At 40.3% G+C, this 27,780-nt stretch overlaps 1 protein-coding gene across 1 annotated transcript in view; it reads left to right on the forward strand.

Annotated features, from left to right (window-relative positions):
* Positions 1–3,581: 3,581 nt before the first annotated feature.
* st6galnac3 (ST6 (alpha-N-acetyl-neuraminyl-2,3-beta-galactosyl-1,3)-N-acetylgalactosaminide alpha-2,6-sialyltransferase 3) overlaps positions 3,582–27,780 on the forward strand; it is a 76,541-nt gene continuing 52,342 nt past the window's right edge. The window contains exon 1 of the mRNA XM_080463277.1: positions 3,582–3,869. Coding sequence (XP_080319403.1) covers positions 3,852–3,869 — 18 coding nt within the window. The 5' untranslated portion in view covers positions 3,582–3,851. The remainder of the gene's footprint in view (positions 3,870–27,780) is intronic.

The raw sequence follows: 27,780 nt of genomic DNA on the forward strand, positions 1-27,780 counted from the left end.
TGTTGAATAGTGCATGTTTTGTAAAAAAAAACAAAAAAAAACAACAACAATCTGTATGCAAAGTATAAATCCTTGAAGTGGTTTAATATTTACTGGTTAATGTGCCTATAAATTGTACATGAAAACATCTGCAAGTGTCCAGATGGGGCAAAATGTAAAAACAAAGTGATTATGGAAAATCCTATAAGCCATGGTTTTTTAAATGGTGGGAGGGAGCTCATGTAGCTGGAACTACATTAGGCGGAAAAGTCATTATTTGAAAAGGCTCCCTGACCCCTGGATTTTCCTGGTGTTTCACCCCCCCCCCCCCCGACCGCTCTGCTGCTTTATGTATATTATCATAGGTCTTTTAACTCTCTGATGTCATCAAAAATGAAAACGTCCATTTGAAAAAGAAAAGCCCCCGCACTTTGAACACAACTACTTCAATTTATGTCTTACTGAATAACGTACAAAAAGATTTATCCTAATGTCATATGGAAAACCTGATGTAAGGATACACAACATTATCTGGCCTTTGTCGCATTATTCATTTTTGTAAATATGCATCCAGCTGTCATTTGGTCCACACTGACTCACTACATATTTTTTTGCGTATTGTTTTTTTTAAATTCCCAAATTGCCATGTACCATGAAATATAATTCATATCACACAGCAAAGGAGGAACAATTCTTGGCAGTAGCGTGTGCACATCCCAGCAGACCGGTGTTATTATTGCTGGGGGACTAATGGTATGAAAATTGTATTATTCAGCAGTTTCTTCACACTTCAAACCAAGGACCGTGCTGGTTCCACGGTCGCACCAAGTAAACCACTGCATCTAAAAATGACATATCTTTAGCAGTGTCACCACAGTGTTGAAATATTAACCAGATCTGCATATTTGTCATTTCAGCTTTTTTGTTTATCTTGTGTATATATGACAGTTTAAATGGCCGAGAAAGTTCCTGCAGCCGTAAATAATTTAAACATAGCAGGTTGTTCCTATGTGTTACATTATTGAGACCGCACAATACTGACATTTTTTGGAACCAGGTCAGTTCTGGAGACTTTGTCTCCTTTGAAATGAGGACACATATTGACTTATGCCATACTCTTTCACTGAGACTTCTCTCACAGTAATTTCAGAATATGAAATGTGCTTTGATGAACCTAGTAAATGAGTCCGTTATGCCTTAGGAATAGAAAAGCCATTGTACGCCTGACCACCTTATAAACCTCCTTATACGTTCGGGGCCTCATAATCATCTCTTGATCTATTTCTCCTAGTGGATATTCCTCTTTCTCCTCTGTGTCCAAGTTCTTCACATATGCTGTAGCTGCAATTTTAAGCTGCTCTCCTTTTTCCTGATTAAATCATCCATCCATCTTCTATACCACTTAATCCTATGCAGGGTGGCGGGGCACCAGTCCCAGCTAACTATGGGCGAGCATACACCCTGGACAGGTCACCAGTCCATTATATGACAAACAAACACACACACACACACACACACACACACACACACACACACACACACACACACACACACACACACACACACACACACACACACACACACACACACACACACACACACACACACACACCGGTGCAATTTAGTCATCAATTAACCTCACATGCTTTTGGACCATGGGAGGAAACTCATGCACACACAGGGAGAATACGCAAACGCCACACAGAAGGGCCTGGCTGGTGTTTGAACCCAGACCTTCTATAAACTAGACGCTAACAAATTTAAAACGTGCTTCTTGTCCTCTATGGTTGTTCAGGTATTGCTGACCATACTTACTTTCAAAGCATTAGTTCCTTCCCTCTCTCTTCTCTGACCTTTTTCTCCTCTGCTCTCTCGATCGTCTCCTCTCCTGAACTATAGTCTTTAAATTTCTCCTTGCCTTCTGGACGTGCCTGACTGAACCTCATAAACCCTCTCTGTACCACAAGAGTAAATCATAATCTTTTCTAGCCTTTCCACCACTTTTCCTCTGAGCCTACATAAAATCACAAATAAATCTCTGTTGATGCCCTGGACCATCTCACTCTAGCCATCTGCTGTATGGTTCTCTCTCTGACTGGCCTGCTGACCTCAGAGCGAACGGCATCCCCTCTTACCTCCTCAGTGATGCTGATGTTCTGCAAATTGAGGTTTTCTACCTGTCGCTGAACTGCACTGACTTCTTTTGATCAATGTGAATACTCTGCCCCTTCGCTGCTACAAACCTTTCTTCTCTGATGAGTTCTAAGCATTTAATCAATGTTAATTTCCACAATGTACAAAGACAAACCTCAAGCAACCTGTCCTCTGACTGATCTGATTATGACTGGTCATGTACAGACCAGCAACGCTGCTGAAGCAGTAACACCCTATATACACAAGTAAATTTCATTCACCATTTTGTTTGGTTAGTATGATGACAAAACTATAATGTCTGGAGGGGGCCTCACCTGTGTGTTTCGGAGGGGAGGGGGGGGGGGGGGGGGGGGGGGGGGGGAGGTGCTTCAGGGCCACAATTGGACACAAAAAGCCACAATTAAATGAATTTCCTGTTGAATGAATTTCCAGGACATTGCATGGATGTCTTGTCTGGAAGTCATATGAATGTCAATGGAAAAAAAAAAAGTGCGACTCCACTGGGAATCAAATCCATAAAATAACCTCTGAAATACCCTAACACGCATCAACAAACCAATGATTGACACCAAACACGCATGACCATCAGAATTTTTTCAGAAAAAAATGGTCCAGACTACAAGAGATCCAGTCCTCAGCACCATCATATACCCAGTGCTGAATATTAATAATACAGTTTATGGACACTACCTTCAGACAGAAGTCACCACAGACCTGGATCAGCTTCCTGTTGCTGCTCATCAGAGTCCCCCAGCTCAGTTTTCTTAGGAAATCCGAAATTTACGAGGTTTCCCTGTTTGAAATTGACCAGCTGTCTGATTTAAAGTGACGTTTAAGACGAGCGCCCCCACACTTCAATGGTGAGGACAAGAACTACGTGCAGGCCGGCAACTTCATTAAAGTGAAAGAGTGACGATTCACCCTCATGCACAAATGAAAAGAAATAAAACTAGCCTAATTTTACAGATGGCCATGAAAAAACTACCCCCGTAGTTCGCACCCTGCTCAGACAGGCCTTATTAATTCTGTGTTACAACTACTCTTGGCGTTTTGGTAACCAATGAAATACACGATCGTATTTACCAGGAAGTTTCCAAAAAGTTTTGAAGTGATGTGTGTGTATGATGGTAATATATAGGACATCTACTTTACACACAGCAGCAGTCCCAGAAGGAGCCATGTTCTTCTGGGATAGGCTTTTATATTTGAGAATAAGGCACAAACCAATGTCCAATAAAAAGGAGATAGGGCTGGCACCACTTTGAATGGAGATATATTGCGCTGGTAAAGATTTTACAACATGAAATGATAGCGTGATAACAGTCGCGAGGTTACTGGATGATGGGACTGATTGCTCTTCTCATGCTGATGTTGTTAAAGCCAAAATCAGGAACCCAGCACCGGTCACGTGACGCACGCGGGGGCGGGACTCTGCGTCTCCGCCAGCCAGTAGCAGCGCAGCATCGGTCCAGGTCCCAGCATTTTATATGCCAGCGGCTCTATGAGGGAAAAAAAAAAAAAAAAAAAAAACTCGAGAGGCGATACGAATAACGGTGATCTCCAACATTTATGGAGCCCATCCCTGCAGATCACGGTACCGCATCCGCGTCCTCTTCGGCGACGGACATGTGAGCCCCGGTGTCTGCGGACGGAGGCGCTGAACGCGGTGTGGAGCTGAAGAAAACGAGCGGTCCACCATTGTCTGCGTAGAAATAAGAATGGCCTGGATGTGGAAGGTAAGAAGGGGCTTTCTCTCTCATATACGTCGCTGTCAGAGAACGAGATCCGACCCCCTGTGCTGCCTGAGACGTGGCCGGTTCTCAGCCGGGGCGCATTGAGAGCAGATGTGCTGAAATGTGAGCTGCATGTGGCGGTGGAGATGCTCCACCGAGGGAATCGATCCTCCTCTGGTGTCTCTCTGCTGTGTTTTCTTGATGCCCCCCCCCACACTACCCTGTTGCAATGTGAATGTGTGATGTTGATGCACACGAGATGAAACCTTGTGTTTGTGTGTGTTGCTGGTGAGAAGCAGGCCGGTCAGTCAACTGTGCAGACTGCGTGTCCTTCACGACACGTCCAGGTGTTTCCATCATGTGAGACATTGCAGCCTCCACAGCTCAGGGACAAGGTAACGAATGTGTCTCACCCTGACTGAGGGACACAGTTCAATCATCTGCGCAGGTCTGCGAAGGGTGTCGGTGGAGACGCGCTCCAGTGCTTGATGAAAACACAGGAAACACCTCCCTTTAAGTGGGAATATACCAATGACTATAAACTAATATTGTTTGAAATTCACATTGATTAAAATGCCCAAAAGTTTCAGGAAAGAGCTGTGACATATTGTAACAATAGATAATGTATTAATGGCGAGCAATATAATAATTTCTGTCTTTTTCAATGCATTTTCAAAGCTAGTAACGAAAGAAGTTGCCAATAGTGTAATCTGATATTTTATCCATTATTGCAGTAAAGTTTTGCCAGTATTGTAATAAGGGATGACATGATTGAAATAGCATTAAAAAAAATTCACAATATAAAAAAATAAACTGCAACTACTACTAAATACGGCTGCATATCTTGGAAATAAAAGTTTTTCGCAGGTTTTATGCATTTTGATGACCATAAATAAGTGGATGAGATAGCCGTCATAGTTTATAGTTTGTAAAATATATTTTACTATGTTATTACATTATTGGCAATTTTTTTATGTTATGAACATTTTTACATTCAGAATGGCCACAGTCTTTACTTCATTGGTGTTACAGACCTTTTAATATTTTATTCTAGAAAAATGTGTAGCAGAAAGCTACACATTTGACGCTCTGAATGAGAAACACACGTTTCACTGTGGGACCATCAGTTAGTGTGTTTTCTGAATTCCCTTCTTCATTGTCCTTGGTTTTCACATGACCAGAATTATGGTCCCATTGCACAAAGGTCCCTGGTAGGAGTTTGGGATTAGGATCATTTCTCTCTCCCTTTTTCCTTTGCGTGTGTCGGTTTTCTGTGGAGACTCCAGTTTTATGCAACTGTCCAATAACATATGTTTGAAATTAAATCGTGGCTCCAAATTGATGTCTGTGTGATGGTGTATGGTGACGTATTCACCTGTAATTTCCTGGGAATAGTGCAATGCAGTATATGTCCCACTGACGTAAAGCATGGTGGATGAACCATCAAGCTTCTAGATAGATATAGGAGGTGTGTTAAATTGCCTCTACTGTAAAGTGAAATATTATTGAAGGGTGCTATTGACACCACCAGACATAAGCTTCCTTCTTCAAATTGTGTATTTCTTCAGATGAATTTGTTGGCATTTATGTGTAAATGTGCTCTAACTTTGACAAAAACGTAATAAACAGTCTGTAATTATTGCCAGTATTATGCCCATAGAAAACACACAGCTGTTCTTAAAGAGCTTAAACTGTAAGAAATACATTCAGCCTGTTTCTAATAACCAACGTTAGACCAAATGCCAAATGTTCCCGTCTAATAACAATGAGTTATGCAACTCGAGTCAGAGGTTTCATGACACTCTTCCATGCCTCTTTGCTCGCCTCAGATTTCCTACTGAACACATGTGACACGTGGAAACATCAACTTATAATAAACTCCAAACTAAATATTCAGCTTGGAGTAAAACTTTTTACAGAATCTGCAGTTAACAATAAAAACACAAGTTGTTAATTAACTTATATCAGTGAAATGCCTAATCTTTACCTTGGAATTCTTTCTATTGTCTGACTGTTCAGCTTAAAGGCATGCTCACTATTTCCTCTCAGCTTTCCATTCCATTTCACCTGTGTAACTCCATTCCCTCCCTCCCACTTTGTCACATATAAGATGAATTTTCCATCATGTGTTTCACAACTGGTCAGGTTGCTTCTCACTCGTCTATTCCCTTTACAAAGTGTTTCGTACGATAAGACATGAGACTTTTAACTTGTGTTCGTTTTGTTTTTGTTATCTGTTTGAAATCAGTTTTAGGACCCATATATTGTATGTCTCAACACACTCCATCATAAAACACCAAAGCTCAGTCAAACAATGTGATGTAAAAATCACATGTCCAAACTTATGTTTGTCCTTTCCTTTATCATGTTCCTCTCTTTTGTGCTTGAACAGAAAAGGTAGCAGCAACCTGACAAGTTATTCTTGTTTTTTTTATCTTGCTCCCGTTGTTGCCCCTCTGCTTCTTTATCTCCTGCGTATTGCTTGTTTTTAATTATCTCTGTGTGACTGTCCACTGTGCTGCTGTGACACTGCAATTTCTCCCTTGGGAGACAAAAGGAATAGACATCTTTAAAATATCCAGGTTCAATTCCAAAGCAATGAAACGAACCGTCATGGTGACAGGAATTAGTTTATGGAACACATTTCAGAAAGAAGTAAAAGAGTCAGAAACTCTCCTGAGATTTAAGAAATACATACAAGCTACAATGTTAAAAAAATCTGAAAATGAGATTTGGACATAAGTAATGTGAGATATGTGATTTGAACAAACATGAAAATTGTCACGATTCACACTCAGAGACTCAGGTGCGGACAGAGACCCGGTACCAGGAGTTCTCTCAAGAGTACTTTAATAAATAAAAGGTGGCAAGGGACTCAACCCAATAAACAAGATAGCTGAGCTGATGCAAGAGGATAAGTAAGAAGACAGAGAACAAAAGGAGGGGAAGGGGTGACTGAACTACTCAGCAAACACTAACAAACTAAGAAACTGCCAAACTAAGCAAATACTCACAAGATGGGAAAAAATCTGAACCAAAGTACAACACAGAAACTATACCACTACTAAGGTAACGCTCAAAAGTATCTATTCAGGCCCAGCTAGAGACTGAGGGGAGCACACTGCCTGGTACGAAGTGGGTAACTGTAATTCTTAGTCTTGAATAAAATAAATAAATAAAATGAAAAATGGAATATGAACATGAAGTTTCTCATCTCAGCTCATCTTATCTCACGTAAGTCTTTTAAAGAGTTAATAACGTTTTTTTGTTTTTTTATCAAATTGTCACAGGTGAACTTCTTTTTTAACAGAAATTTTGCACAATAGAGGAACTGCCGTTCATTGAACAAACTAAACTAAAGAAAACATTGACTACAGAATGTTAGATTTTCTGGTTTGAAGCATGGTATTTTATTCCGATGATCAGGTTTTCATAAACTCCCAAAATGCCGTTATTTTCCCTCATACACACAGTTCCACTAAACACACCACCAGGATAAGGATGTCTAATGAATTTAGAATTGAAACATCATTAAAATGGCGTCTTGCATAACAACTTTTAATGAGCCAATAGCATAATTTTGTTTTCATACATCTGACCACAGGTCATCTTTTTATCCCAGATTAGGAAACAATGTTTTGATAATAATGATAATGATGATGATGATATTACATTTTATTTGTATAGCACACTTTAAACTCAAACAACATCTCAAGGTGCTTAAAACAGTAAAAAGAATGAAGCTTTCTGAACAGAACAGGACACAAACCTGCTGAATAAATGTTTTTGAAACTTTGAAGTTACAATCTATAAATTCTTTTTACCCTCCGGAAACATACGGAAATATTTTCAGCTCGCCCATCAACTTCAACAAAACCACGGCGATACCGTTTCACTGTGCTCATGGGAACACAAGTAATCGTAATTAAAGTCTGATCATAATGAAAACGGTTCATGTGAACATGTCTGTCAGGAGATTGTGTTTGATATCCATCCCGAGAGAAATTTAATCAAGAACGCTAATCAAAAAAACAGAATGACGCTGTAGGCTGGTTTGCTTTAATAAAAACTTGAGCATATCCCTTGGAGCAAATTTAAAGCTCAAGCTTGAAACCAGAAAGTCACTGGTTTGAATCCCAGTGTCACCACTGTGAGCAAGGATCTAAACCAGTGGCAAAGACGCCGCACACGACAACATGTTCAAGTGAACGCAGAAAACTTTAGTTGTGTTCTCTGTGCCTGTTTACATGATAGTGGTGCTCAGAGCCACTGAAAACGCAACTTTTTGAAAACGGCTCTAAAGGTGGCAATTAAAAAAAGAAAAAGAAAAAAAAGCTCCAACTCTGTGTGGAAACGGGAGAAAATATAACTTTTTGAAAACGCTGCTACTGCACATGCAAGCAGATGGAAAATAACAGCAATGGTGACCTCCAGGGTGTCATGACTCCCAGTCTTCATTCTCCTTATTCACCTGTCATAACAATGCAACTTCATCATCTGGTCAAACGACTGTCCGTGTTCTCACCATTGTTCAAGTTTGTTGCGTAATGTTCTTTGTTCACGTGTGTGTGTGACATTTCACTACAAAATCAAGTAGTGGCAACTCGTCGCCCAACATGAAAACTGCATCGTTCTCAGCGTTTCTCCCATTTCCTTGTAGACGGACATCGTTTTCTAATGAAAACACAATAACAATGTGTTTTCACTTGAAATGTTATCGTGTAAATGCCGCCTGAACCAGTGGTATCTAAGTCTGGTCCTGGAGGATCCCTTATGTGGTGTTTCAAGTTACGAAGCTTGTGACAAATCAAAATGCCACAAGATGCACTTTTACAACACCTGAAGGAAGCAGCAATTATTGCTACTGCGACATGTTAAAGTTGAGAGTATTTTGTTCGTTTAGAGGCAGTTTGTGGATGCCGTCAGTCTTTTAACACCCACAACCTCCTCTTCTTCCCTGAAGGAACGATGCTTCAGCAACACGTCACTTCAAAAACTTTGCCGTCGCCCCCGCGTCTGCTTGTTTAGGCTGTTTCTTGTTATCTCAGACAGCAGCTAATTTCACAGTGGATTTGACACTGTATTATATTCGTGTATTTCAAAGACGGGGAAGGGAAGAAAAAAAAGGCAATATAATTACACGGTGCAAATTGCAGAGTGAATGAAGGGGAAGTATGATGGGAGGTGATAGGAGTATAGTAGGAGCTGTCACTTGAAATCTAAAGACACCAGACTCTCTGTTTCTTCTTGATTCTTTGATTCAAAGTTGCCCAACATTAGTTTAAACTAATTATTCAACATTGCTGTGAATCTAAGTGGTTCTTGTGCTTATGCTGATATATTTTTTTTTTTTATAGTTAATCATCATTACTCTTACTTCATGAGAGAGGCATTGTCAGATCAATTGGGGCTTGTATCAGTGCACAACAGTGAATAACAGGCCATCGAAATGAGTAAACACACGTATTGCTTGTAGTTATTTGCAAATGATTAACTCTAGTCATAAATGTTCCATTGTAATTTATTTTAATGCTGCTTTACATTTTGATGATGAATTTGACTTATGGCACTGAGCCATCAATGACTGACAATTGATGATAGAGCAGCAACAACATGTATGTTTGTGTAATTTGTCTTCTACCCGTTACAGTGTGTTTATGTTGGCCCACATTTTTAAGAACTCTCACACTCAAATTAAACAAGCCGTCATCTCTGAACAGGTTAAAGGGCAAAATGCACTGTTTTTGACATGCGCCACGCTCAGGACAATTTTAGATTTAAATAAGTAATGCAGACAACAAAAACTGAATTAACTCTGATAGTTCAGTTTTTAAAACGGATACAGTGAAATGCATCCGACTAACTTCAGCTTTTACTTTAATACTTTAATTTAAAGCTTCTACCTGTCACCCATTAACAAAACCTGGCTATACTGTCTAATCAAATCAAGACTTCCGCGAAGCAGTAAAGCCTCAATGCTGCCGTCACCGCAGCACAACGTTTGTGTTGATGTTTGCCTGATGCAGAAGTGGGTTTACTGAGATAGAGTTTATTGTATCTCCTCTGTAGTTTTCTTATTTTCCATTTTTGTCACTTTTTTATTTGTGGTCGATGAAGTAAATACAAGCTACGTAACCCCAAATTGCTCTGAAAGTTAATTAATTAATGAAGGAGGATGTGTAAACTCTGTAGATAGTTCTTGTCATTGATCAACATAGGCACTAAAATAAAATAAGCGACTTTAATAAAGTCAGTGAAGCGTAAATGCTCCCATTATTACAGGGAACCAGTGATGTTGTAAAACAATCACTAACAAAGGAACTTTGTGCTCCACGTATTAGCAGAGAAACAAAATTAGCTGTGACTTGTCAGTTTCTTTACACCCGTGATGCGTTCAGGCGTACAATCTTTTAATCCACCAACCTGTCTCAGTGTGGGTCACCACATCGTGGAGTTGTTTCACTTGGAGAGGCCTGCAGGGAGAGATCTGATGTACACAGTGGCCCCCTTGGTTAACCTGTGTTTTAATTGAAGTGATTTCATCCGTGAAGAACCGTGCTTGAGCTGGGAAAGGCTGCTGCTGCTGCTGTCCTCCTCCCGAACTGTTCAGGGTGAGCTCTCTTTCGCATCTCATCAAAGGATAACGGTGCTGTTGTCGTTGCTAACCACACACGGCAGAACAAGGTCGCAGCAGCCAGTCGTAGTGATGGGGTCACGAGTAGACACCGGGACAAAACACACAGACACAAAGAAGGACATTAAATAAATCTCTGAGGTAACGCAGGCTTGTCTTGCATGCAGCGGTCCATACTTTTTGGATGATCATCTGCTCCCTCGTTGGGCTGTCGCATGTTTGACTTGGTACAATAGTCATGCTGGACGCCCTTCCTGATGAATTATGAATGAATTATTTGTAATGTTTGTTTCATTAGAATCCAAATATAAATAATTGTAAAGTATCTGTTTTAGTATATTAGTCCAACTTGGAGCTTAACAGAAAAATGCTGGACATAAAAAACAGGAAGGTTTTTATAAGAACATTTCTACCATTTTCGTACTGAAACTGACACATAAAAGGGATTTTGTTATGCTTGTGGTTTATTCTGAAATCCAATCCTCCCCCCCAAAATTGATGGTAACTCACACAGTCTTGCACAGATTAGAGTAGATACATAATATCAAGTTTAGCTACATAAATACATTCATTATTTGATAAAGACCAAACTTTTAGATTAAAATTAAGTTGGTTCAGTTCATTTTATCCATGCAGCAGACCAATCAAATCAGGTTTGTTGAACTCAGTGCTTTGCTAAATTTGAGTTAGTGTAACTATGAATGCCTCATTTGTGTGTTTGAATTCATGCATGCATGCCACCAACAGTCATTTGTGTCTTATGAGAGGCGTTGTACGAGCTGTGGGGAATGCAGCGAGCGTCACTTGTTTCAGCACTTCATTGTTCTCTTGTCCCATGTCATGGTGTCACAGCAGAAGGCAGACAGATAACAGATAGAAAGGGCACCACCAGAGGCCTCGTTTACAGACGGGAATTTACAAAACCAGTGATATTTCTATGGGTTTGGGCCTTGCATTTACACATAAATGCAGCTATGAGTCTCCAAGAACGATGATTTCTGAAAACTCCGGCCACAGTGGTGATTTAGAAAAGCTCTGTCTGTCCGTTTGCATGTGGAGAGAATGGGAAAAGGGAGATGTATTTACAGTTTGAACGCTGTGATGAAAGTGCATACAGTGAAATCAGTCCTTGTTCTTGTGCTTTATTTGCTTTATATTCTAATGCCACATTTAGGAGGAGCTCCGCTTGTTTAAGGGTCCAAACAAACAAACTGTTTCGCTGAAAGAACAGGAAATAACTTGCGGCATTTGTGATGTCGTGTGTTTACCAGGATTCTGATTGGCCAGCATGACTATCTGCATCTCGTTGCACTGCCCCCTACAGGTTTGGCATGCTCATAGTACCGGTAGCCCTGAACCAGGATTTTATGCAGATCCGTGTAAGTGGAATTTTTTTTTTAAAACGTCAAGGGGGAAATATCCGTTTTTGTAAGTACCTGGCTACGTGTAGACATGGCCACAGTTTTTAAAAAAAGCTCATGGTGCCAACAGGATGTTGAAATAGCTGCTTGGCACTCCTGGTTATTCAAACTCGTATCTGATCTGTGCTTAAATATCTCTTTGAGCGATTTTTAAAATCTCTGTTCTCGTTTTAGAGTGTGGTGTTTGTATAAGTTGTTGTGGGAAACTTCTTTGTAACATCTAGCTTTTAAATACTTCTCTCTCGCCATACTTTTTATCCACTTTGTCTTTAGTTTGACTCATAATTATGGCAAATATGTTTAGTTTTTTCAAATGCGCTGTATAGAAATAATTAGCAGAGAAAGAAAAGAGGAAAACTGAATTGTTTTGCCTCCAGTTAATGAAGGGTGGATATTTATTTACCTCCCAGCAAAGTTGGGTGAGGTAAATCTTAAATATGACCAGTGAATAAGGAAGGACATTTATTTTTCTTCGCAAGGAAGGGTGGTACCTTCCTAAACCTATTACGTTTCCTAAGCCTAACTGGGGCATTTTTTTTTTTTGTATTTTTATGATTGTAAGCAGGACTAAAGTCTTGTCCCTCTGTGTAGTTTAGGTGTAATGGGTTAGGGTTCGAGAGCATATGGTAAAAAAAACAAAACTCTGTTCTACTAGGTTGTGGGCTTCAGAGCAGAAAAGAAAAAATTTGAGAAGTAAGTGTGATTGAAGTGTATTTTCTATATAACATGTGTCTTACACATTATATACTCTCATTATATTCATGTTTCCTTCTTGTGTGTGATCATAAAATATGCGGTGCTTCAAATTCAGGCGAAAAGTTAATGTTCCACCCCGTTATGATGAGGCGCCTATGAGCAAAGATCAAGGTTTTGTTCTGATACTGATGTTCTGATTTTATCTTATGGATTGTTATGCACTGAATATGTAACTCAAATGTTGGCCATATCTTAAACGTTATATAAGTCAGCATGGACTTTCACACTGGGAGAAGCATATTCGAAGCCAGCTCCTCCCGCAGACCTTTACCACCAGTCTGTAGTTTTTCTGATGCTATTCAATATTAAACATCTTTATCCAAACAAAGAAGCATCGTCGAAGCAGTTCTTTTTCGCTCTCTTCATCGTCAGCTGATTTCCATCATGATCAAAAGCCATAAAGCTTTAACAAGTTGGCTAAACAAAAAACCTGTTCATTATTTTTTTTCTGTCCTCTGCACCATCTGATAGTTTTTCTCTGCTTTGGGAAAGCCGGTATGACTTGATTCCGTGTGAATTAGACAAATTTTACACCAATAAGGGTGCAGACAAACCATCGAAGGTCATATACTGAAGTCCAAGTCACTCCAAAAGGTTTCATGTTTCCTCTCTGAGCACTTGAGAGTATCTTTTAAGCGTGTGGCTTTTTTGTCATGGTAATGTAACCTACATCTGTTGTGCAAACACACACACACACACACACACACACACACACACACACACACACACACACACACACACACACACACGCACCGCTTCAGAAGCTAGAGCAGGGTTAGCTGGTTGTCAGTGGTAACCAAGGGTGAGAACGCCTCTGCAGATCTGGCATTAATCCACAGTGTCGCAGTTGGGAGTGTTATCCGGGTCAGCGGCCGAACCTTCGCTGGCACAAATGAGTCCTATCAGTGTTTGGAAAAGTGTCACTTGATGTTGTGTCTGTCTAAAGGCTCCCACAAACTGCACACTTTTTGGCCGTCTGTCTGGCTTTGTGCGTGGTTGTATGGTGGCCACGGTACCGGTCAGAAGCCCGTGACCACTATCAGATTGTGTTTGATATTTGTGGAGACAAAGAGGCATGATCATTCAAATTCTTCTCGAACAGTGAGAGGCTGTGATGACTCAAGATTGTTAAACTCTCACTGTGTGGGGAAGCCTTAACCCAGGAGTTTCAGTGGTTTGAACTCGGCTCGCAAGCTTAACTACCATTGCTCGTCATTTCATGTGTTGTGGCCCCGCCTTGGCCAAAACACAAAGACTCCCAGAGTCGTGGAAAGAGGTGATATGGCTGCCTGCAAATTAACTTCCACCCTATAATTGCAGCCATGGTCAGCATCATAAAATTACATGTCACTCACCAAGAACCTGTTTACTGTAACACCCTTCACTACTGTACATGAATTCACAGAGGAGCTGTAATGAACAGAGAACAGTGACTATCCTGCAAAGCTATTCTATAAATATTGCTCAGTATGAACATTATTTTGAATATGTGACAGTTTTTGAACTCCCCCCAAAAATGTCATCATAATAAATTGTCTAAAAACGTAATAGGTGTGATTTACAGACATAATTCTCAGACTTGTGAATGGACTTTGAAATGTTGAAACACATTGGATTGAACAGAAATACACGATGTTGCTTGTTTGAATACATGTTTCATACTGTGGTAAATCACTATCTGAGCCTCTTCATGTGTATGGATATTTATTGTCAAGACGGATGAATTATGCAACTCAACAAGTAGCTTTTAGTATTATTTGCTGCCCTTGAAGTCGTTCTCTGTTTCAAAAAGGCTGATGAGCCGCTGTTGTAGCGTCTGTCTGATTTTAGAGCACTTCTCATGGGATAGGGACAGGACGGCTGAAGCAATTGCTCATTTGCTTAAACTGTCAAGCAAGGCGATGCAAAGGTAAATAAAATAAATCCAAAATAAATACATGGATCTCCTGTCTAAAACACATATTAGCACCAAATGTACCGAATGTGTTTGTGTGTATAGGTCCGGGTTTTCATTTTAGTGTACATGATTAAACATGGAGGTTGTAGTCTGAAACTGTTCTGTATTTTAAATGAGAAAATTTGCGGCTGATCACAGGACATTACCACTAAGATCCAAGAGAAATAATTCTTCACTGTTGCCTGTACAGAAATGAGGTTCAAGGTAAGATGAAATCTCTCTTCGTCTCTCTCTCCTCACTCAAAAGAGTCTGAATTTCAAATCTTTTGCTTGATCACAAAGTGATTTTATATCTAAATCTAAGATATTGTTAAGCTGGGTTTTTCTTGTCTCTACTTCGGTCTTTCACAATTATTTTCAGAGAACTCATTTTTTGTTTTTACCTCATTTATTTTAGGTCATTATAGGTAAAACAAATTCAATTATATTCACGGTGCACCTCATGGAAAATAATTTCCTTTAATGATAGAAGCATGAATAAAAGACGCCAGTTAATTCATAGTGAGGAATGTGGATTCTCGAACGTGCTCATGGTTTTTGGTGAAATGCAGAATAAGTCCAGTAGGAACCAGCAGTTCAGTCATGACAGAGGTTAAAATGACCTTTCCTCTTCTTGCCTTTCCTCAACATATCCAAACATTCAGAGAAAACTCTTCGACTGCAGCCCCGATCTCACTGGGTTGTGACAAATTGTGAAGACAATTTGCAAAAGGTTTTCCAAAATGCTTGAACCACTTTCAGAGCGGCTCACTGTTCTCCTTGACTTTTGTTCAAAGAATTCTCGGAGGGTCTCAGAATCAAGGTGGATTTCTCTTGTGAATATATATTACGTTTTAACCAGATAGTGTGCAAAACGAGCCTTCCACTTGCCAGTCTGGTCTTCATCCCTTAACTTCTGCACTTCTTCAGTTTTGTTTGACACCCGATGACAAAATTTAATTATGAAGCATAAAATGTTTTTATCTGAATTTACTTTGGAACTGGTGAGAGATTGTTTGGAACATCATGACAGCTATGCAACCGTATCAAAGTACCAATTTTGTCTTATTCCAAGTGAAAATTGCCAGTAAGTCACAAATTTTCCCACATTTTTGCGACTTCAAATAGTCTGTAGCTGCATAGTCAGACATGGATATACTGTAGTTGCTGTTAAAAAAGATTTGTTTTTTTAACATTATCGTCTAATAACAAACTTTCTTCGGTTTTTAAATGAATGTTTTGAGTAATCAGCAGAGTTAGATAGTTTAATTTGATGTTTCAGTCTTGATTTCTGTTTGAATTACTGTCATATTTACTGTGTTTTCCTTTATTGTGGTTTATCATCAGTGATTCTGTTGCCGCCTAAAGTGTCTCATAATCAGCTCTCCGCAGTATTTGTTACACCTGTCTGATCCGTCTGCGGCACAAACTCGCTCATCGGGGCTCTTGGCCCGCGACTCTTATTAACGGGGATTAAAGGGTCATAAACCTTTTCGGGTTTAAGACTGCCCTCCTAACACTTTGCCGTCCAGTCGGATTTGAACTCTGGCTTGTAGAAAAACACCAAGAGATCAACTGAGCGCAGCCACTGCAGTCAGTGTGCAGCCAGGAGCGAAGCTGCCAAGACGGCAGATCGCTGTTGGTCAGATGACATCATCTGACCCCGACTGCTTCCTGGATGAACTCTACAGTGTTATTAAAACATGATCCAGGAGGCCGTTTGCCGACTAAACAGCAGTGAGGAAATGACAAGTACCGGATGGACACAGTTCACGTATAAAGGCAGATTTTATCTTATTCATTTATTTATTTTCTGTGAGAGATGACGTAGCCTCACGGCTGTGAACCACCTGCTTACAAAGTCATATTTATAGCAAAAAAAAACAAAGCCGTGTACAGAACTGAAACAGATGGCTAAAAGGTTTTATGGTGCAGTATTCAAAAGACATTTGATTATTATTCCCCACTTAATTATCAAAAACAACCATTTTCCCACAGCTTAAGGAATAGATGAATAAATTAATGTCTCACGTCATGGTAAGATACAAAAATATGGATCTTTGGTTAATTATTTAACTTAAATCCTGGTCGATATGCAAGTTTTCAATTATTTCTTCACAAATAATTAAATCAGATACCTGAAAACACTTTCCACCAAAGACAAATCTTCACATTTGCGAGGCTGAAATACTATTAGGCTTTGTTGATCAATAAATGACTTGTTTCAGTTATTTCTGGAGTAATTTAAGAGTGGAAATTACTGCTGAGTTAATTAGTCGATAGAAAATAAATCCACAACAATCCAAACACAAAACTATAACGACTCAAGAATTGGAGAAACTGGAGCTGTAATGAACATTTCTGTGGGATTTGTGGTTCTCAGGTTGATTTTACTTATAAAATGCAGCCTAAAACATTTTCAGAACAACAAATGATGATTTAACTTAAAACACATTTCATACAGCGTCGCACATACCAAGTTAAGTTACCTTTACATCTCCTATTTTATCGTCTAATCATCTCATGTTTGGTATATAAAAGAATAATGTAAATGATTTCTTTAGCGCAAAGTAGTGGTGTTAAACATAACTTGTTTAAACCAGATCTTCTTGTTTTGGGGCACATCTTCAGAGCTTTTATACTTGGTTTGCTGGGCAATTTTCTCAACTTTTACCAAGCAATTACAATTTGAGTTTCTGTTATAATTTGAACACGGAGTAGCTACAGAGACGACCCACAGCCAGTTGGACTCATTTGAGCGTGTTGTTGCACTATTGCTGGATTACATTTGGCATGTGCTCTTCTGCACATTGTATGCTTGGCAAGCCTTCTTGCAGTCTTGGCAAGGCTTAACAGCACGTTGGCACAGGGGCGATCCAAAGCCCCAGAAGAGGCGGATCAGCAGAGGCCATGTTTGATAAGGAGTTATGCTCTCCACAGGCGTGGATGTGGCTTAGAAACGCAGCCCAAATGACAAAAAAAAAAAAAAAGAATCAAAGAGGCCAGAGGCCGTGTCAAACTGTGTAGGAAGACTGGATGTTGACTGGAGGATTGGCTGAAGTGTCGGTGAAGTGCCCATAAGTGCAGCTGAATTCCAATCATCTTTAGTGGTGTTTGTTTGTACCCAACCTGACCCTCGCTATCATGGTACTGGAGGGAATCGCCAAGCAAAACCATTGCCTCGGAAAGCCAGTGTGTTGTGCTGATTTCATGAGAATCCTGTTTTTTATTGCAATTTGCTCCCATGTTGCTGCTGCAAAAGTAAATTTCTCTCAAATGCGAGAATCGAAAACAGTAAGGCTCAGTTTGAAGCAGGCCTGGGAAAACAGCAGAAGCACAGGATAGTCCTGATCTCTGTGCCACAGCGCTGTAATCCTATATGTATCTTCTCAATAGCTTTTCCAGACAGCGAGGTGGCAAGATCAGGCTTGGCTGGTTCCCTGAGTAATGGTTGAGATTTAGAGCAGCTCGCTCTCGGCTTTCTGCGCTCCGCCCTTGAACCGAGCATCTGAGGCGGCAGAAAATCCCTGTAATTGCATTAGTGTTGTCCAACTGTGCACTGTGTGCCACGCCGGCTCTCTCCAGACCAGCTTTTTAGTTTAATTTATTGCCCTGACATGTCGGGATTTATTTTCATCCTACTGAAGTATTGTGGGAGACATACACAGCATCAGATATCCTTGATGAATATCTTGGCTTGGATTCTTTTCTCACTTATTGGGGTGTCATGTCGTGCGATGAAGTCAGCGATGTGCTCAGTGGGACATGGGTCTGCTTGCACTATTGGGCCTTTTTCCGATGCCTCTTGACCAAGCACAACTAGTGAAAGGTCGGTGCTCCTGTCACCACTGTTATTATCCTCAGTGGACACCCGGCACAGCACTGCGACGCCGATTGCCTTTGTGATTTGAAGAGGTTGACAGATATAAATAAAGCCTGCTGGTCAAGTGAGGACATTAAATACGGTCACTTTTCTTTTTGGGAACTATAATCTGCCGTGTGCTTTTATGCTCGCCTGAGCAGTGGAACTTTCTGTTGTTGTTGCCATTATGAAAAAAGGAAGTGGGCTGCGCTTCAAAATGCCACCGTGCACTGTGGGTACTGCAGCGTCTGCTCACTGAGGCCCACTGTTGCTGTTTTGTGTGTCTGATGTTTCACCTCTTGTTTTCTGGTAGTTTTTTTTTTTCCTGCGTTCAGATTTTTATTTTGGCTTTTTATTGATCTCCTCGACGACTGCAGGTATTTGCTGCTGTCTTTTTTGTTTGTTGACACTGTCACTGCTCCCACCTCTCCTGACGCAAACTCACACACATGAGCTCCTTGGATTTGCCAACACAGAACCACAGGGATTTGGATAGAAGCGACTCGATGGAGTTCGTTGTTGTTTTTGCCGAGTGAACGCCTGTGTGTGCCACAGAGCAGGTCGTTCTGTGACCTGGATGGTTTGTTTATCCAAAGTAACAGCTGCTCGACTAAAGTTTCATAATTTTGCTGTTGAATCTCTTGGAGCACCTTAAGAATATAAGCGGATTAATGACAAACAAAGAGCTGTGCTGGCTGAACATCTGAACGTGTTGCTTTCCGGAAATCTCAATGAAAATCCTGCCACTGCAAACAAAGACGAATCCGCTGACTCAGACTTTCCGTTCCACAGCGAAACCTCCAATCATAAGCGCTCGGAGTGGGACACGACTTTAAAATGCATCCTCAATTCAACACATCCTTCATTGGATCAAACACATCCTATTTGATGTCTCCACATCCGCCTTCAAGCATGTTCGTGGCTCATTACCCTGTAAGCTTATGTAGATGTATGTGTAACAGGGTTTTTCTGTTCCAAAGATCAGCTTACAGGACTCCATCCATCCATCCATTCATCCAGCCATCCATCCACCCATCCACCCATCCATCCATCCATCCATCCAACCATCCATCCATCCATCCACCAGAACGCCTGGAGAAAAAGTATGCATGCATTGGGAAAACATGCATATACAACGCTTGAAGGCCCCCCAGCCCAGACTCGAACAGGGGATCACTTTGCTGTAGGCAAAAGATTTAACTGTTAAGGCAGAATATTCTTCCTTTATGTTTGTGTATTTCTATGTGCATTGTCATGTCTTTACTCCCTTGCGTCCCTTACATTGACGGAGTTGTTCGGCAATGCATCCAGGAGAGGGCAGTGCACATTGTTAGTTCCATGTGGGACATTTCTAAAACAGGTTCTGAAATAAATAGCTGTGACAAAAGAAGTTTAAAAAATCTGGTGGGATAATTTGTTGCCTCATGTTAACAACCTTGCAGGTGAAGATGTTTCTAAACTATTCACAAGTCACCTGAATCTTCTTTGTCCTGATTCACACCGTCTTTCCTCGACGGCATCATCATTTCTGCCGTCTCCCAGGTTCTGTGGTCTTTTTTTTTTTTTTGTTCCTTCGTTTTTATCCACAGAAGAACCAAACTGCACAACACTGCCCCCACAGTTTAGCAGTGCTGTATGCGACGTATTCGTAAGCTCACTGCAAACGTACCAAATTACTCAGCTTTATCTGTCTATGTGGTTTGCAAATTTCGGTCTCTGTGGTCCAAGTGCTAAAATACAAACTGAACAAAGTCCTTTTCCTTTGCCGAGTCATTTAGAAAGTCATTGTGCTTTGCTGCCTTTTGTCTCATGTAACCATGAGCACATGTTCCCTTGTGAGACACGTCTCCTAAACAAATAGCACCCCATAGATTCATTTTTAAGATTCACTGAGAAGGAAATTACTTACAGTGTTTACTCCTTTGTCCTGCATCTGTCTGATCCTTTAGTTTTCACTTTATGAAGTAGATATACTCATATTTCAGTGTGCGAGCATTCATGCTGTGTGTAATCACTATCAATGAGATGGGCCTCTATTATGGAGTTATAGAGGGATGCTATTGAGTTCCAGGGGAAATATCAGTTGCTAAATGTCAGTAATCCTGCTCTGGCATTTGGCAAATTGAAATGGATTTTCTCTGGTCGATGTTTTTTTCTCAGCGGCCAGTTTTCTCCACATTTCGCACATCAAACATACAGACATAGAGCAAATAATTGCGATTCTGCTGTGAAGTATGCCATAGAAATTCAAAGTGTAGCACATAGCATCTGCTCTCTTTTGCATTTTGTGTTGCGTTTTTAATGCAATGGTTTTTCTTGGAAAAAACTGGGAGCACTCTCAGATGAAGTTGATTTGACTGAAGTTGGCACATTTGTAGTAAAGAGAGAGAGAGAGAGAGAGAGAGAGAGAGAGAGAGAGAGAGAGAGAGAGTGAAGCTTTACTCCAGTGTAGCTTTGTCCTTGGCTGGCACTGTGGTCTCCTCTGCCCTTTGGCCATCTGCAATTATCAGAGCCAGCCTTTTGAAAACTCACATATTAAAGGAGGATGGAGCTGAGAGGGCTCTTGTTATAAGTGAGCAACAGAAGTCAGTTTCTGTGATTGGCTGAATGCCCTAAGAAATCCTGGCTCGACATTGTGACCCGATGGCGGCCAAAAAAAATGGGCTTGAAGTTATGAGTCAGAGTTATTGTACAACAGAGAACATGGTCAAGTGACAGAAATATGCAGTCTGATATGTTGAATGGACTGAGTGTATCTTCAGGGAAATACTGCCATTGTTCCTTTATTGAAATGATTTACTTATTGAATGATTTACAGTGTATATCAACGAAGGTACTTCACCCCCTTGTTTCACAGAAGACTAAAGGTAGGAAGCTTTTTGTTTCTACAGTGCCCACCATCATGATCCAGCAGGAATCTCTTAATAAGACAACTAAAAGAGGTTACCACCAGTCTTTGGACGTACTCACCAACTGTGCACTAAATCTAAACCCAATTAAAAAAAACTTCTCTACTAAAATTAGAGAGAAAATAAATACTCAAGGAAAATTTAGATACGGTAAATACCTAATTAAGTAAAGTGATTCCCAAGAGTGAGCACTTCTTCAATTTTGAAGTAGAAAGATTATTCAGAAAAACTCAACAATCCTTATTCTTAAGTGAATGCATTCATAGCACATAGTGGAAACCCACTCCAGCTTTTTTCCACACAGTGTTGTTTGGTCTGACCTTGAATCAAAACAGTATTAAACGAAGCATGAAATCCAATTGAGGTAAACTATGTTTGTGCTGGGAGAAAGAAATCCACACTGCAGAGGGTCTTTATTTCAGACCAAAAACTTACAGTCAGACATGAAATTTGCTTTGTTTCTGACAAGTCGGTTCGTTTTACTCTCATAGATATCCTGGTTTGCAGCAATGTCCCACAAAGAGCAGCTGCTTTACCTGAAAAATCCTTCATTTTCTCAAGTGAGCAGGCATCAGCCTACGCAGTGGAGCATAGAGCGTCACCAAACAGTCTCTGTGAACATATGGTGCTGTGTTTTGTTCCAAAAGTTTCCTGGATCCAGAAGGGGAAGTGAATATAGTGGATTGTTTAATCCTTTATACTTGTGGGGATTATGTTCCATTTGATATCAGATATACATTAGTCAAATGGGTTTCATGCTTTTTCCTGCAGTCACACGAGTATCCACACGCACACGCATGCATTTGCATCCACTGATAAAAGCTGGTCTTCTGTATTTTTGGTTATATTTAAGAAGGGTGTTCCTGCTTATTGTTATCACCTGCAGAGTCTTATCTCCATAAAAAAAAAAAATCCTTTTTGGGTCTACATTAAGATTCTCCGTGATGCTTGGTGCCGTAATGATCCAGTTTCATGCCAGCAGAGCAGATTAGTGTTCATTTGACCTGGATTGGAGGATTTGCTTTTCATATGTCACTGCTGATAAGGGTGATATCACGGAAGTGGCAGGAACCAAGGGCTGTGGCGGCAGCAGCAGCAGGATATGTAGTTAGTGTGTGTCAGAGTAAGTGAAGCGCTATTTGCACAGCATGTGAACATCTGAGCTGTAATCCTTCAGCACACTCAAAGGGCCAGCGATGGTTTCATATGTCTCCTCGTGCTCTTTTAGTGAGTTTCCTAAAGTTGCTATGACAAGAGGGGATCTTCCATGGTAGCAGGGGTGAGCCCCTTTCTCATAAACATGACTGGCCATCTTGTGTGCTACTGATTGTTAAAGATCTGAAGTGATGCCAGTACTACTACAGAGCAGGTTCCCATTATCCTGTGTAAAGTAGTTTATTCAAAAAGTACAGGCTTAGACTTACTATACCCTTTGATTTCACTGTCTACAGTACAAAATTCATGCATGTTTCACCAACTCATATTGGACAATGCTCACTAATGTCCACTGGTTTAAGATGGTGTTGAATTGCTTTCTAATGACAGAAGTTGAAGAGCACAATGTAGCCGATGGGACTATGGGAAAAGTCATATTTGCATCATTTGTGGGTTCTAACCAAGTTTGACTCCTGCTACTTCCTGTTCCCTTTCCTAAACATGCAACCCTTGTGCTTTTCTGAAATACCATGGACCACTCCAGAGGTCAAACGGCTCATACACAGCGTTTATCGTTTCAAACCGCTTCATTGATTAGAAGAAAGATGATCTTCTTTTATAGAAATGTTTAAGCCATGAGTCAGAAAAAAGCAGGTTAGAAATTCTGGTTTGGTTATATGTTATATATTTGGAGTATTTCCATAATCAGGAGCATCTTAAAAGATGTGCTACTCCATCCCAGATTTCTGCTGACATGTATGGGCCACATGACAGCTGTGTGAGGTGAGTGCCCCCTCTGCTGGCCTCGGCCGGGATCAGCAAGCTACTGCTACTGCTGGTTCATTCATCCTGCTGCTCCTTCAACAGGGAGACACTGTACATATCCAGTCATTACAGGACTGCAGTTCTACTTTTATTAAATAATTCAGCAGAAAAAAATACTGAGAGATTTGAAACATTTAATTTCTTTAAGTGGAACTTCACTTCTAGACAGGGTGTGTTTTTTAGTGGTGGGTCTCAGGTGGGATACAACATTCCTCTCATCTACATCACCAACAGGCAGAACAAAACATTAAAATAAATTCTCATGCATCAAAAGGGCACCACATTCAGTACATGCAGTCTCACACTAACATGTCAATTTCATTTTAGATTGGACTTCCTATACAAATAAAGGAAAGGGGTCCACATACAATACCTGTTCACTAAATTATTTAGTTCTTATTATTAGTCTTTTTTGATCACAATTACTTGGAAGTACTGCATGCTGGACCAAGAGACATATCTTGTGTCAGAGTGTGTTTCCTAAATCTTCTACAGAATAGAGCGGTTTGTGTAGTCATGGTTCTTGTACCGGTTAGTTTGTTGTCTTATTGACTATCCAGTTCATACCAGGAGTAATCAACAAGGCCTGCTGTCCCCGAGTTGTTCTGGGCAAGCTGTGGAGCCCTCACAGTTTGAACACTGTCTATTACGTCCCACCTCCGTCTGGTACGTCATATTAGTCACTGTCAGAGGTTTTTGGCTCATGATGAGTATAGAATACTTATTTTGTGACACTCATGCAATTAATTTTGTGGCTCAGCAACTGAAGTTCATCAATTGGAGAAAGAGCCACCTTGAAGTTTTCTATTTTGTCTTTAAGCCATTTTGTTTATGATGATGATCCTGACACAACATGTAATCTCACCAATTCCTGGTCACCAGTGTGGCTTCTTGCTGCTAATAACATTTCTCCTCATTCAATTAACTTATTGTGTCATTCAGAATCTGGTCCATTCTGTCTTTCACTTTGATATTTTTAAACGAAAAGTGCATGAGAAGTAGTAGGTTATTTTATTTTTAACACCACAAAAGCTGACATTATTTATGTTTTTGATCACAAACTGTTGAGGCTACTGTAACTCATTCTACACATGCACACTTTTCCAAGCATCTATTTTAAAAACCTGTATGTAATTCAACATAAAACCTAATATAAGAATACATCGAATACGTCTATATATATATATATAATTTTTTTTTTTATCTTTGTTTTTATTTATTTAATAAATCCTTATAATGACAACTGCAGCTCTTGACTAGTTTAATTATGTTGCTGTTTTATTATTTAGATTTAAAGCCAATTTACATACAGGCTTTAAACACAAAAATGTCTGACAATGCTCGTGCTTTCCATGATGCTTCCAATACAGGAGGATCATAATAATTGTTTTACACAAAATTTTAACTAAACAGAAAATGATAAGCTCATGTAAAAAGTAAAAACCCAAAAGGCTTGCATGAATAATTAATGAATTAAATGAATCATATAGTCATCAACCAAATCTGAACGCAGTAACGTGAAGATTATTAATGCGCTTTCTGTGCCAGTCAGACTTCCTGTGGGTAGATTTTGGGAGGGAACTTGTGCGTGACGGTGTGACCGGCAGCAAGGAGACGGCCTCTCTCTCCTCCAGGACAAGAATAGGTTGTTATCTTGTGTTTGGATGACTTCTGAAGCGAGACCTTTGCTGGAAATATGACATGAATTAGGTAATGTGTCTGGACCCACCTCCAATCTCAAGAGTGGCTCTTTGTTTATGCCCCAGTCTTATTACCTCTGAGAGACACACTAAGGTCAAAAAGAGAGGAGAAAGAAGAGCAAGAGAGAAAGACTGTAAATATTTTCTCAAACGCCTTAATTGAAATTGGATTTTAAATGCTCGCTGGACCGTGGTGTCTAGAATCCGGTGCCGGGGAGGTAGCTTTTTTGCATTGCAAATGTAATTTTCAGGGTTTTTTCCCTGTGGTCCATGAGACACTTGGAAAAAAGCAAACAGATATGTTTTTTCATGAGCCATTTTCTTCAGGTTGAGTCTCTCATTAATCCAGTAGCATCGCCATTAGCTTTTGGGATTGAAGTACTGTGCACAGTCTCCTTGTTTGCTGAGCTGAAGCATTATTCTTTGTGGGAAATTGTATTCGCTGCATGCTCAGGTAGAGCCTGATGGAGGTGAAATTGTGATTGCACATTACGTATGAGGAAATAAAAGAGCTAATTTGCTTTAAATTTCCATTCATCACACAAGGGAATTGAGCACCTCTTGTTTATCATTCGGCAATTTACAGATTTATTTCCTATTCGGTATACATTAACTGGGCAAATAGCCTTAGGGACTGATGCAGATAGAAATCTTAAGGGAGAGAATTTGTACTTTTCTCAAGAAAAAAACTTTGCTATTTATGTGAATCCTCAAAGCAATCATACAGCCCAGAGTGCTTCTCTGCGACCTGTTCAGCAGAAATATGACTTGACTCACTCATATGATCTTGTCTTGAATTTTTGGGGGAAAGTTTATTGGCAAAACTTTGCCTGAAAAGCAGAAATACACACTAATTAAATGGCTTAATTACACCACAGCCAGGTCCAACACTGAATGTATTTTTTTAAACTAAATTACATGAAGAATTTCTCTTCATGCCATCCATCCATCCATCCATCCATCCATCCATCCATCCATCCAGGAGGTGATGAGTGGGAGCAGGGTAAATTCTGGACAGATCACCGGTCTATTACAGTGAAAACACAAAGAGACAGAGCGATAACCGCTATGCGACTGTGCACTATATCCCAAAAATATGGTGAACATCGGAGCAAGCCACCAATTCACCAGCCAGAACGCAGGTGGTTTTGTTCTACCTCGTCCTAAATCTGGCGGCTGGTTTATGGGGCTGTGTGCAGTGGTAAAATGATGCTACGGCACGTTTTGGTGACTGATGTTACAGCTCGACGATAATCCATCAGACCAGCGACTCCAGTGTTCTGCCGGGTAAAATCATTAGGAGTTTTTTTCAATAGCGTATGATAACTATGAGAAAGGCAATTGATCAAACAGTTCCATGTTCCAGAGGGACTCAAGGTCAATGTAAAGAGATAAACATATTCAAAAGCAATATTGACTTTATTTGTCTGATAAACTTTGCTTTAAGTAGCTGGTTTAGTTACTCTTCCTGTTCACAATTTTGCACATTCACTATATATATATATATATATATATATATATATATATATATATATATATATATATATATATATATATATATAAAAACAACAACAACATCCTCACAGAAAACCACTTCAAGTGTTGCAAACAATTCTTTTATAAACTTTAGACCTTGTAAGTGAAATCCATTTTCTCATACTCAAAGAACTCACTGCTGTCAGCTTTCAAAAGAACCGATACTGTACGATTTTACACAAATGTTTACTGCTGAGATATTTACAGCAATCACTGTTGTCAGTAAAAAATAAAGCAGCTAAGATATTTTTGTCCACGACACCTAAAACTAGAGCTGCTGTATAGAATTATTGCAATAAAAAGATCTGAAACGTTTTTTAAACGTAAGCAAAAGATATACTTAATTCTCTTTGAGGCTTTGTTATTACAACACAAATCTCCCTTTTCACTCCTGAGTTAGGACACAGCCACCAACGGACATGTTGGCCATAAATAACTTTCTGCTGGTTTCCCCTCTCGTATGTAATCTTGTCACACAGGCTCGCTTGCAGGAGAGACTGGGGGGAAATGATGGCTCTCTCTCGTGTCCCAGGTCCTGGCGATCCCGCACAGGCAGAGTGTGAACTGAGATCAATACCCCCTCAGAGCGGGTTTTAAGACCTTTAATAACAGCACCCCCAAAAGCTTTTTCGGTGAGGGTGTGTTAAATGAAACATCTCCCCGGGCTTACCAGCACAAGTGGCGCTGCAGTTAATGGCCGTCATTGTCTGATGTGACGGTGGCAAACAAGGTCGTTGCCGCTTCATATGGAGTCATATTCCTCAAGCAAAATGTTTTAGCATTGACTGACGCCTCTGGTGTTGAAACTTTATCGCTGCTCTGATGCCTCTCTGCTGGTGTTAATGATCCTACTCACTGACTGTACTCCTTCCTCACCACCGGCCCTTTTGACGCCCGTGTCACATGGCTCAACAGGGCGATTTGTGATCGCCCTGATGGATGAGTGAACGAGAAGAGGAGTCGTGCGTCTCACACTCGAGACGGTGGAGGTTCAGCGCCCCGCGACGCCCACTCCGGGCCCTCCGATTGCCTCCGGACTTTGACACATCATTTCCTCCGTGATTTGTGGCCAGATTGAGGTTGAAGGAGACAAGGAAATGTTCCATCCTCGTGAGAACAGATGGATGCTGCAGCTTTGCAGACTGAGCTGAAGGTTCCGTTTTTTTCCCTTTTTCTTTTC

The sequence above is a fragment of the Lipophrys pholis genome, assembly GCF_963383615.2.
Source record: "Lipophrys pholis genome assembly, chromosome: 1".
In the NCBI taxonomy this organism is placed as follows: domain Eukaryota; kingdom Metazoa; phylum Chordata; class Actinopteri; order Blenniiformes; family Blenniidae; genus Lipophrys; species Lipophrys pholis.